This window comes from Salvelinus fontinalis, chromosome 30 (assembly GCF_029448725.1).
Source record: "Salvelinus fontinalis isolate EN_2023a chromosome 30, ASM2944872v1, whole genome shotgun sequence".
Taxonomy (NCBI): Eukaryota; Metazoa; Chordata; class Actinopteri; order Salmoniformes; family Salmonidae; genus Salvelinus; species Salvelinus fontinalis.
Genome location: NC_074694.1, coordinates 13,262,413 through 13,275,369, shown reverse-complemented (window position 1 = coordinate 13,275,369; position 12,957 = coordinate 13,262,413). Strand labels below are relative to the sequence as shown.

Genomic DNA, 12,957 nt, shown 5'->3' with positions numbered 1-12,957 from the left:
AGGAGGGAGGAGAGAGAGAGAGCAGGAGGGAGGAGAGAGAGAGCAGGAGGGAGGAGAGAGAGAGCAGGAGGGAGGAGAGAAAGAGCAGGAGGGAGGAGAGAGAGAGAGGGAAAGGGAGAGGGAGAACGAGAGAGGGAAAGCGAGAGGGGAAGGGCGAGGGAGAGTTGGACAGAGAGAGATAGAGATGGACAGAGATTGCACAGCAATCACAGCAGCAAGATTTGTGACCTGTTGCCACAAGAAAAGGGCAACCAGTGAAGACCAAACACCATTGTAAATACAACCCACATTTATGTTAATTTATTTTCCCTTTTGTACTTTAACTATTCGCACATCTTTACAACACTGTATATAGACACAAAGACATTTGAAATGTGTGAGTGTAATGTTTAATATACATTTTTTATTGTCTATTTCACTTGCTTTGGCAATGTAACATATGTTTCCCATTCCAATAAAGCCCTTAAATTGAATTGAGAGACAGACAGAGAGAAAGAAAGAGATGGACAGAGAGATGGACAGAGAAAGAAAGAGAGATGGACAGAGAGAGAAAGAGAGATGGACAGAGAGAGAGAGAGATGGACAGAGAGAGAGAGAGATGGACAGAGAGAGAGATAGAGAAAGAGAGATGGACAGAGAGAGAGAGATGGACAGAGAGAGATGGACAGGGAGAGAGAGAGAGAGAGAGAGAGAGAGAGAGAGAGAGAGAGAGAGAGAGAGAGAGAGACAGAGACAGAGAGAGAGAGAGAGAGAGAGAGAGAGACAGAGACAGAGCGAGAGAGAGACAGAGACCGAGAGAGATGGACAGAGAGAGAGAGACAGAGACAGAGACAGAGAGATGGACAGGGAGAGAGAGATGGACAGAGAGAGAGAGAGAGAGAGAGAGAGATGGACAGATAGAAACAGAGAGAGAGAGAGAGAGAGAGAGAGAGATGGACAGAGAGAGAGAGAGAGAGAGAGAGAGATGGACAGAGAGAGAGAGAGAGAGAGAGAGAGAGAGATGGACAGAGAGAGAGAGAAATGGACAGAGAGAGAGAGAGACAGAGAGAGAGAGAGACAGAGAGAGAGAGAGAGAGATGGACAGAGAGAGAAAGAAAGAGATGGACAGAGAAAGAAAGAGATGAACAGAGAGAGAAGTCAGAATGACAGAGTGACGGTGAGCTTGTAGACCAATTGTTGTATGAAAAAAGACAGTTCCTGCTGACTGTAAAGCTCTACATGAAACAACCCGACAGACTACATAGACTACTACACAACTCTCTCTGTTAGTGTCAAAGGCCTGTCGTCATCAGCCAGAGACTGTGTTCAGAGTGCAAAGGTCATGTGACAGTCTCTTACAGGGATGTAGTCAGGCAGCCACTCTGGGATGTTCAGGTTGCCTATCTCCATGGAGATCTTCTTTCGGTGGCCTGGTTTGGTCACACCGATGGCGGTCAGGTCCTGGACAGACATACACCAGGTTAGGAAACCCCACGACTCGGCTATCAATCAGAAAAATTACTACAGAACACATTTATCCATGCTCATTTATTTTGTTGACCTAAAAAATTGAGGTAAATGTGGAATACATTTGTTTTAAATCTCAATGCCGCAAAAAGAGACACTGTACAGATGTGTGTGTGTTAACTTCTTATGGATGGGGGGCAGTATTGAGTAGCTTGGATGAATAAGGTGCTCAGAGTAAACTGCCTGCTACTCAGGCCCAGAAGCTAAGATATGCATATTATTAGTAGATTTGTATAGAAAACACTCTGAAGTTTCTAAAACTGTTTGAATGATGTCTGTGAGTATAACAGAACTCATATGGCAGGCAAAAACCTGAGAAAAAATCCAACCAGGAAGTGGGAAATCTGAGGTTTGTAGGTTTTCAAGTCTTTGCCGATCCAAGATAGTGTAAATTTGGTCTGATTGCACTTCCTAAGGCTTCCACTAGATGTCAACAGTCTTTAGAACCTTATTTCAGGCTTCTACTGTAAAGGGGGAAAGAATAAGAGCTGTTTGATTAAGGGGTCTGGCAGAATGCCATGAGCTAAGTCATGCGCACGGCCGTGAGAGTTAGCTGCGTTCCTTTTAATTTCTAAAGACAAAGGAATTGTCTGGTTGGAATATTATTGAAGATTTATTATAAAAACATCCTAAAGATTGATTCTATACATCGTTTGACATGTTTCTACGAACTGTAATGGAACTTTTTGACTTTTCGTCTGGACTAAGTGTGCCTGCGCCTCATGAATTTGGATTTGTGAACTAAACACTTGTATTTTCATCAACATTTATGATGAGTATTTCTGTAATTTGACGTGGCTCTCTGCACTTTCACCGGATATTTGTTTGAGAATGCATTTCTGAACATAACGCGCCAAAGTAAACTGAGATTTTTGGATATAAATATGAATTTATCGAACAAAACATACATGTATTGTGTAACATGAAGTCCTATGAGTGCCATCTCATGAAGATCATCAAGGGTTAGTGATTCATTTTATCTCTATTTCTGATTTTTGTGACTCCTCTCTTTGGCTGGAAAAATGGCTGTGTTTTTCTGTGACTAGGTGCTGACCTAACATAATCGTTTGGTGTGCTTTTGTCGTAAAGCCCTTTTGAAATCGGACACTGTGGTGGGATTAACAACAAGTGTATCTTTAAAATGGTGTTTAATACTGGTATGTTTGAGGAATTTTAATTATGAGATTTCTGTTGTTTGAATTTGGCGCCCTGCACTTTCACTGGCTGTTGTCATATCGATCCCGTTAACGGGATTTCAGCCGTAAGAAGTATCTCACTTGCTCTCAAATGTGTCAATCAATTAAGCGTAATCAATAAATGTATGATAATCCAGCGTCTGACCTCTGGGGTCATCCTACTGACAGTAAGTACATCGTATCCTGCTGTGAGGAAGTTAGCAGTGTAGCTCTCCAGCTGGAATTCACACAGCCATTGGTAGATGGCCTCAGAGTCCTATAGACGGAGAACAGAGGGTTATCACACAGCCATGAACGGTCAGACTGACACACACACACACACACACACACACACACACACACACACACACACACACACACACACACACACACACACACACACACACACACACACACACACACACACACAATATTCAACTTACACTGCCCACCAGGACTATGTCTGGACACATGAAGCCACTCTGCTCCCCCAACCGAGTACCACCACTGACTTGACGACTCGGACCACCTGAAAGAGAGAGAGAGAGATTACAACCTTTACCAAATGAAATGTTCACAGCTAACAGCAAGCATGAGGAAGGACTGAGGTGAAGGTGTCTTGTAGATCTGAGGGGCCAGTCAGCAGACCCATGTCAGATTACTGAAGCGTGCCTCTCGCCTCTCTCCTGGGACAATGGTTTTGGTCAGAGCCCCCGATCCCTCTTCAGAGTGAAGCAAAGCACCTGAGAGAGAGGTCTGGAACAGGACATAGGGCCCCTCTGTACACACCTCATCAATCATCTACCTTACATCCAAAAAACACACTTATGCTTCTACTCTCAAGGCAGAGACAGACAGAGAGAGAGACAGAGACAGAGATACTGACAGAGAGACAGAGATACAGACAGAGAGACAGAGATACAGACAGAGAGACAGAGAGAGAGACAGAGAGACAGAGAGAGAGACAGAGAGACAGAGATACAGACAGAGAGACAGAGAGAGGGAAGAGAGAAAGTTATCATACAGTGTACTGTTTCTTTATCTGTTTACAAGACTACTGCCTAAACAGCGTTCTGTGATTTCAGACTAAATGCATCATGTAAAGGTTTTTCCCTGGTTAGTCTGTCCTTATGTTTTTAAACTTGCTTATTTTAATGTGGGATTTTATTATTACAATTAATCTTGTATGTGAAGTGACATTGGGTGTCTGGAAAAGTGCTTAAAATAAAATTAAACAACAACGACAAATGGTTTTGAACTTATTGATTACTTTAAATGTATAAGGAATCTATATGATGGGGTCAATGAAGGGTAGATAGGGACGTGGTGTATGGAAAGTTACTGAGTGAGACAAGGGGAAGTGTAGAAAGTTCATATTCTGTTCCATGTTTCTAAAGAGGGAAGTGATGGGCAATAGTTAGTCTCTGATAAGGCAGGCCAGCTGAGGAACTAGGGAGGAGCGAGGAATTCAACAGTCTAGATAGTCTCTGATAAGGCAGGCCAGCTGCAGAACTAGGGAGGAGCGAGGAATTCGGCTCGAGGTCAAGTCAACAGATGAAGTGAGAAGAAACCTCTGAGAGGGGGGCCAGAGTGGCCCACCACAACAATCCTCCTACTACAGTCCTATCTCACACAGAGGGGCCCACCACAACTGCCCTGCTACTACAGTCCTCTCTCACACAGAGGGGCCCACCACAACAACCCTCCTACTACAGTCCTATCTCACACAGAGGGGCCCACCACAACAACCCTCCTACTACAGTCCTATCTCACACAGAGGGGCCCACCACAACTGCCCTGCTACTACAGTCCTCTCTCACACAGAGGGGCCCACCACAACAACCCTCCTACTACAGTCCTTTATCACACAGACGGGCCCACCACAACAATCCTCCTACTACAGTCCTTTATCACACAGAGGGGCCCACCACAACAACCCTCCTACTACAGTCCTATCTCACACAGAGGGGCCCACCACAACAACCCTCCTACTACAGTCCTTTATCACACAGAGGGGCCCACCACAACGACCCTCCTACTACAGTCCTATCTCACACAGAGGGGCCCACCACAACAACCCTCCTACTACAGTCCTTTATCACACAGAGGGGCCCACCACAACAACCCTCCTACTACAGTCCTTTATCACACAGAGGGGCCCACCACAACGACCCTCCTACTACAGTCCTATCTCACACAGAGGGGCCCACCACAACGACCCTCCTACTACAGTCCTATCTCACAGAGGGGCCCACCACAACAACCCTCCTACTACAGTCCTATCTCACAGAGGGGCCCACCACAACAACCCTCCTACTACAGTCCTTTATCACACACATACACTTCCACACGCACCAAGGTTCTAGCATCAGGCAGGGCCATGACTACTATGAACCAATTAAGTTCCTGCCTAGCAACAGAGATATATTGGCTGTCTAGATGTGTAATGAGTTAACCCCACTAGTAGGAGGTTGTAAATATATGTGCTTGTGTAATCATGCTTTGTCTTTGCAGCTGTATGACCCAGTTGGTGAATAAAGTTGGTTTGAGTTTGTTCTAGTCGTCCGTTTGTTCAGAACTTAACAATGGTAAACTTCTCCAGTAAAACTACAAGCACACTAAAGTAACAGAGTAATAACTAGAGAGATTGCAGATAATAACAAGGACAAGCCAGGAGAACTGTGTTACCCCTCTCTCTGATTCATAACCTGCCTCTCTTCTGCACCCTTTTTATCTTGCATTCCATTATCTACTGTCTTCTCTTTTAACCCATCTCCCTCTCTCCCTCTCTCCCACTTACATACTGTATGTTTGTCTGTCTCCTCCCATTTCTCTTACCCACACCATCTCTCTGTCCTGTTGAAGTCTCTCCCTCTCCCTCCATGTTTTCTGTCCCCCTTCCATTTCTCCCCCTCCCTCCCTCTCCCAGCTCCAGAGAAGCTGATAGTAGTTAGTTCAGGCCTTCCTCAACAGAACACCGTAAGCTGACAGAATACCCGCGTGTCTATTCTCTCTCTCCTCTTGTCCTGTCCCGTACGCCCTGGTGAGACCAAAGACTAACTCTGTCCCCTTTGATTGCTTCTATAAAGAGCTGAGCTTCTGTCTGTGTCCCAAATGGAACCCTATTTATTTAATGAAATTAAATCTAGAATCGGCTTCCTATTTTCGCAACAAAGCCTCCTTCACTCACGCTGCCAAACATACCCTCGTAAAACTGACCATCCTACCGATCCTCGACTTTGGCGATGTCATTTACAAAATAGCCTCCAACACTCTACTCAACAAGCTGGATGCAGTCTATCAGAGTGGCATCAGTTATGTCACCAAAGCCCCATATACTACCCACCACTGCGACCTGTATGCTCTCGTCGGCTGGCCCTCGCTACATATTCGTCGCCAGACCCACTGGCGCCAGGTCATCTATAAGTCTTTGCTAGGTAAAGCCCCGCCTTATCTCAGCTCACTGGTCACCATAACAACACCCACCCGTAGCACACGTTCCAGCAGGTATATCTCACTTGTCATCACCAAAGCCAACACCTCCTTTGGCCGCCTTTCCTTCCAGTTCTCTGCTGCCAATGACTGGAACGAATTGCAAAAATCACTGAAGCTGGAGACTCATATCTCCCTCACTAACTTTAAGCACAAGCTATCTGAGCAGCTTATGGATCGCTGCAGCTGTACATAGTCCATCTGTAAATAGCCTATCCAACTACCTACCTCATCCCCATATTGTTTTATTTACTTTTTTGCTCTTTTGCACACCAGTATTTCTACTTGCACACCATCATCTGCACATCTATCACTCCAGTGTTAATTTGCTAAATTATAATTATTTCGCCACTATGGCCTATTTATTGCCTTACCTCCCTTATCTTACTACATTTGCACACACTGTATATAGACTTTTCTATTGTGTTAGTTGTAAATGAGAACTTGTTCTCAACTGGCCTACCTGGTTAAATAAAGGACATTTATTTTTATGAAGAAAAATAAAGAAATAAATATATAAAAGGCACTACTTTTGGCCCTATTAAGGGACTAGGGTGCCATCTGGGACTCTTATGTTGTGCAGTGAGGTGAGTTGGTTTATAGTGTCTATACTGGTTTGTGGAGTGGTAAGTTGCTGTGCAGAAAGCTGGTTTCTGTATTGTTGATGTAGTGAGGTAAGTAGATGTATTTCTTTCTCTCGCTCTCATTTGCCCTCTGCCCTGTGGCTGTAGCAAGCTACTCTATGAACGTTTGAACATCTTGGACATGTTCTGTTATAATCTCCACCCGGCACAGCCAGAAAAGGACTGGCCACCCCTCAGAGCCTGGTTCCTCTCTAGGTTTCTTCCTAGGTTTTGGCCTTTCTAGGGAGTTTTTCCTAGCCACTGTGCTTCTACATCTGCATTGCTTGCTGTTTTGGGGTTTTAGGCTGGCTTTCTGTACAGCACTTTGTGACATCTGCTGCTGTAAAAAGGGCTTTATAAATACATTTGATTGGTTGATTGATTGATTGTCCTGGTCTGGGCTAGGAGGACAGGTGGAATACTCTGTCAGTCTGACCTCAGACTGAATACAGCTCGTTTAACAGACAAAAACACATCTACCGAAAATGACAGACATTATTTCAAGATAATGTCTCTGGGGTTGGTAGGGCAGAGTATATATTTGAAAATGGGGGGGGGGGGGGGTGAAGGGTAACAGAAGAGAAGAGCTGAAGGGTAACAGAAGAGAAGAGCTGAAGGGTAACAGAAGAGAAGAGCTGAAGGGTAACAGAAGAGAAGAGCTGAAGGGTAACAGAAGAGAAGAGCTGAAGGGTAACAGAAGAGAAGAGCTGAAGGGTAACAGAAGAGAAGAGGGTAGAGCTGAAGGGTAACAGAAGAGAAGAGGGTAGAGCTGAAGGGTAACAGAAGAGAAGAGGGTAGAGCTGAAGGGTAACAGAAGAGAAGAGGGTAGAGCTGAAGGGTAACAGAAGAGAAGAGGGTAGAGCTGAAGGGTAACAGCAGAGAAGAGGGTAGAGCTGAAGGGTAACAGAATAGAAGAGCTGAAGGGTAACAGAAGAGAAGAGGGTAGAGCTGAAGGGTAACAGAAGAGAAGGGGGTAGAGCTGAAGGGTAACAGAAGAGAAGAGGGTAGAGCTGAAGGGTAACAGAAGAGAAGAGGGTAGAGCTGAAGGGTAACAGAAGAGAAGGGGGTAGAGCTGAAGGGTAACAGAAGAGAAGAGGGTGGAGCTGAAGGGTAACAGAAGAGAAGGGGGTAGAGCTGAAGGGTAACAGAAGAGAAGAGGGTAGAGCTGAAGGGTAACAGAAGAGAAGAGGGTAGAGCTGAAGGGTAACAGAAGAGAAGAGGGTAGAGCTGAAGGGTAACAGAAGAGAAGAGGGTAGAGCTGAAGGGTAACAGAAGAGAAGGGGGTAGAGCTGAAGGGTAACATAAGAGAAGAGGGTAGAGCTGAAGGGTTAACAGCAGAGAAGAGGGTAGAGCTGAAGGGTAACAGCAGAGAAGAGGGTAGAGCTGAATGGTAAGTAGTGTACAAGGTAAGAGACCTGTATGTCCATCAGGTTGTTTGCTGGGGTCTGGTCCTGCAGGGAGGAACTGCTGTTCTCTGGACTCACCAGCAGAGGGAGCCAGCTACACACAGGAAGAGGGATACCTTGTTCAGCTGTTTGTGGTCCATATGACCGTGAAACAAAGTGGACATACTGTCTATCTTTATTTTCCTGAAACCAAGTGCAATCTTTTCTTAAGCTGATGATATCTAGAACATTTCAATGATAACTGCCAGGTTACTCACCTTGTGTGTCCCATTCTGTCCGAAGCCGTTCTCTGAGCTCTGCCCGCTGCCAGCACTACGACTGCTGCCCACACTACCTGCACTGCTGCCTGCACTGCCAACACTGTTCCTGTCTCCTGCTAGATGGACAATGAGGAGAAAGAGAGAGAGACAGAGACAGAGAGAGGGACAGAGAGAGACAGAGGGGCAGAGAGAGACAGAGGGGCAGAGAGAGACAGAGGGACAGAGAGAGAGAGAGAGAGAGAGAGAGAGAGACAGAGAGAGACAGAGGGACAGAGAGAGAGAGAGAGAGGGACAGAGAGAGAGAGAGAGGGACAGAGAGAGAGAGAGAGAGAGAGAGAGACAGAGGGACAGAGACAGAGAGAGACAGAGAGAGAGAGAGAGAGGGACAGAGAGAGAGAGAGAGGGACAGAGAGAGAGAGAGAGAGAGAGAGAGACAGAGGGACAGAGAGAGAGAGAGAGGGACAGAGAGAGAGAGAGAGAGAGAGAGAGCGTGAGAAGAGAGCGGGAGGGAGTTCAACATAGTGGCAAAGTTTGCTTCCATGGGCTCTGCCACAACCCTCTCAAGGGATGGAGGGAGAGAGGAGTGGAGAAGCCAGAAGGAGAGAGGATCAGTCGAGCAGTGTACAGTATTAGATTGGATCAAGATCGGGGAATTAGCTGGGAATGGACACTTGGACGGGACGCTTGGAGGGGGGCAAGTCAGCATCTCTCTAGGCAGTAATCTGGACTTTTAGAGGGGGTAGTGGGGTACATCTAGGGGAGTGGGTGAACAGGGGGGCACGGAGGTAGTTTGGGTAGCTGGGTACACACACTCTTACCAGTGGGAGAGCTCCTGAGGACCCATATCTCCTCACAGAGGCTAGCTGGATTAGCTGAGGCTGTAGGGAGACTACCAGGTGTACAGGTACCTAACAAACACACACACTGTAAGCCTGGTCTGGTGGAGGTGTGCTGAGGAGTGGGGGCCAGGCGGGTAGTGGGGTCAGAGGACCCTAGGCTAGGGTAACTCTCAACAGGACTAAGGCGGGTATGGAGTAAGGGGTCTGGGCATTGGGGGGGGTCATCCGGGCCCCAATAAATTAGAAGCCACGTTGTTCCCAAGACATTGACTGGACAGGTAGTATTAGTCGAGAGCATCTGTAAGTAACTTCATAGAGGAAGTGTGTGTGTGTGTGTGTGTGTGTGTGAGAGATAGTGTGTGTGTGTGTGTGTGTGTGTGTGAGAGATAGTGTGTGTGTGTGTGTGTGTGTGTGTGAGAGATAGTGTGTGTGTGTGTGTGTGTGTGTGTGTGTGTGTGTGTGTGTGTGTGTGTGTGTGTGTGTGTGTGTGTGAGATAGTGTGTGTGTGTGTGTGTGTGTGTGTGTGTGTGTGAGATAGTGTGTGTGTGTGTGTGTGTGTGTGTGTGTGTGTGTGTGTGTGTGTGTGTGTGTGTGTGTGTGTGTGTGAGAGATAGTGTGTGTGTGTGTGTGTGTGTGAGAGATAGTGTGTGTGTGTGTGTGTGTGTGTGTGAGAGATAGTGTGTGTGTGTGTGTGTGTGTGTGTGTGAGAGAGAGTGTGTGTGTGTGTGTGTGTGTGTGAGAGATAGTGTGTGTGTGTGTGTGTGTGTGTGTGTGTGTGTGTGTGTGTGTGTGTGTGTGTGTGTGTGTGAGATAGTGTGTGTGTGTGTGTGTGTGAGATAGTGTGTGTGTGTGTGTGTGTGAGATAGTGTGTGTGTGTGTGTGTGTGTGTGTGTGTGTGTGTGTGTGTGTGTGTGTGTGTGTGTGAGATAGTGTGTGTGTGTGTGTGTGTGTGTGTGTGTGTGTGTGAGATAGTGTGTGTGTGTGTGAGATAGTGTGTGTGTGTGTGTGTGTGTGTGTGTGTGTGTGTGTGTGTGTGTGAGAGATAGTGTGTGTGTGTGTGTGTGTGTGTGTGTGTGAGAGATAGTGTGTGTGTGTGTGTGTGTGTGTGTGAGAGATAGTGTGTGTGTGTGTGTGTGTGTGTGTGTGTGAGAGATAGTGTGTGTGTGTGTGTGTGTGTGTGAGAGATAGTGTGTGTGTGTGTGTGTGTGTGTGTGTGTGTGTGTGTGTGTGTGTGTGTGAGATAGTGTGTGTGTGTGTGTGTGTGAGATAGTGTGTGTGTGTGTGAGAAAGTGTGTGTGTGTGTGTGTGAGATAGTGTGTGTGTGTGATAGTGTGTGTGAGATAGTGTGTGTGTGTGTGATAGTGTGTGTGAGATAGTGTGTGTGTGTGTGTGTGAGATAGTGTGTGTGTGTGTGATAGTGTGTGTGAGATAGTGTGTGTGTGTGTGTGTGAGTGTGTGTGAGATAGTGTGTGTGTGTGTGTGTGTGTGTGAGATAGTGTGTGTGTGTGTGTGTGTGTGTGTGTGTGAGAGATAGTGTGTGTGTGTGTGAGAGATAGTGTGTGTGTGAGATAGTGTGTGTGTGTGTGTGTGTGTGTGTGTGTGTGAGAGATAGTGTGTGTGTGTGTGTGTGTGTGTGTGTGTGTGTGTGTGTGTGTGTGTGTGTGTGTGAGAGATAGTGTGTGTGTGTGTGTGTGTGTGTGTGTGTGTGTGTGTGTGTGTGTGTGTGTGTGTGTGTGAGATAGTGTGTGTGTGTGTGTGTGTGTGTGTGTGTGAGATAGTGTGTGTGTGTGTGATAGTGTGTGTGAGATAGTGTGTGTGTGTGATAGTGTGTGTGAGATAGTGTGTGTGTGTGATAGTGTGTGTGAGATAGTGTGTGTGTGTGTGATAGTGTGTGTGAGATAGTGTGTGTGTGTGTGTGTGTGTGTGAGATAGTGTGTGTGTGTGTGATAGTGTGTGTGAGATAGTGTGTGTGTGTGTGTGAGTGTGTGTGAGATAGTGTGTGTGTGTGTGTGAGTGTGTGTGAGATAGTGTGTGTGTGTGTGTGTGTGAGATAGTGTGTGTGTGTGTGTGTGAGATAGTGTGTGTGTGAGATAGTGTGTGTGTGTGTGTGTGTGTGTGTGTGTGTGTGTGTGTGTGTGAGAGATAGTGTGTGTGTGTGTGTGTGTGTGTGTGAGAGATAGTGTGTGTGTGTGTGTGTGTGTGTGTGTGTGAGAGATAGTGTGTGTGTGTGTGTGTGTGTGTGTGAGAGATAGTGTGTGTGTGTGTGTGTGTGTGTGTGTGTGTGTGTGTGTGTGTGTGAGAGATAGTGTGTGTGTATGTGTGTGTGTGTGTGCGTGTGTGTGAGATAGTGTGTGTGTGTGTGTGTGTGTGTGTGAGATAGTGTGTGTGTGTGTGATAGTGTGTGTGTGATAGTGTGTGTGTGTGTGTGTGTGTGTGTGTGTGTGAGTGTGTGTGTGTGTGAGATAGTGTGTGTGATAGTGTGTGTGAGATAGTGTGTGTGTGTGTGTGAGTGTGTGTGAGATAGTGTGTGTGTGTGTGTGAGTGTGTGTGAGATAGTGTGTGTGTGTGTGTGTGTGTGTGTGAGATAGTGTGTGTGTGTGTGTGTGTGTGTGTGTGTGTGTGTGTGTGTGTGTGTGTGTGTGAGATAGTGTGTGTGTGTGTGTGAGTGTGTGTGAGATAGTGTGTGTGTGTGTGTGTGTGTGTGTGTGTGTGTGTGTGTGTGTGTGTGTGTGTGTGTGTGTGTGTGTGTGTGTGAGAGATAGTGTGTGTGTGTGTGTGTGTGTGAGAGATAGTGTGTGTGTGTGTGTGTGTGAGAGATAGTGTGTGTGTGTGTGTGTGTGAGAGATAGTGTGTGTGTGTGTGTGTGTGTGTGTGTGTGTGTGTGTGTGTGAGAGATAGTGTGTGTGTGTATGTGTGTGTGTGTGTGCGTGTGTGTGAGATAGTGTGTGTGTGTGTGTGTGAGATAGTGTGTGTGTGTGTGATAGTGTGTGTGTGATAGTGTGTGTGTGTGTGTGTGTGTGTGAGATAGTGTGTGATAGTGTGTGTGAGATAGTGTGTGTGTGTGTGTGAGTGTGTGTGAGATAGTGTGTGTGTGTGTGTGAGTGTGTGTGAGATAGTGTGTGTGTGTGTGTGTGTGTGTGTGAGATAGTGTGTGTGTGTGTGTGTGTGAGATAGTGTGTGTGTGTGTGTGTGTGTGTGAGATAGTGTGTGTGTGTGTGTGTGTGTGAGATAGTGTGTGTGTGTGTCTGTGTGTGAGATAGTGTGTGTGTGTGTGTGTGTGTGTGAGATAGTGTGTGTGTGTGTGATAGTGTGTGTGAGATAGTGTGTGTGTGTGTGTGTGTGAGATAGTGTGTGTGTGTGTGTGTGTGTGATAGTGTGTGTGAGATAGTGTGTGTGTGTGTGTGTGAGATAGTGTGTGTGTGTGTGTGTGTGTGTGTGAGATAGTGTGTGTGTGTGTGTGTGTGTGTGTGAGATAGTGTGTGTGTGCGTGTGTGTGTGTGTGAGATAGTGTGTGTGTGTGTGTGTGTGTGATAGTGTGTGTGTGTGTGTGTGATAGTGTGTGTGAGATAGTGTGTGTGTGTGTGTGTGAGATAGTGTGTGTGTGTGTGTGTGTGTGTGTGAGATAGTGTGTGTGTGTGTGTGTGTGAGATAGTGTG

The 12,957-nt window shown here is 46.4% G+C and overlaps 1 protein-coding gene across 3 annotated transcripts in view; it reads right to left on the bottom strand.

Moving 5' to 3' along the window:
• The window catches only part of LOC129828648 (caskin-2-like), a 123,734-nt gene that overhangs the window by 7,979 nt on the left and 102,798 nt on the right, over positions 1-12,957 (bottom strand). For 2 of the 3 annotated variants that reach the window (XM_055889745.1, XM_055889743.1), the window contains 5 exons: positions 8,460-8,578; positions 8,212-8,296; positions 3,125-3,210; positions 2,848-2,958; positions 1,339-1,440 (listed from right to left, as the gene is read on the bottom strand). In XM_055889745.1, the coding sequence (XP_055745720.1) occupies positions 1,339-1,440; positions 2,848-2,958; positions 3,125-3,210; positions 8,212-8,296; positions 8,460-8,578 (503 nt within the window). The remainder of the gene's footprint in view (positions 1-1,338; positions 1,441-2,847; positions 2,959-3,124; positions 3,211-8,211; positions 8,297-8,459; positions 8,579-12,957) is intronic. The other variant, XM_055889746.1, reaches the window with a different exon arrangement.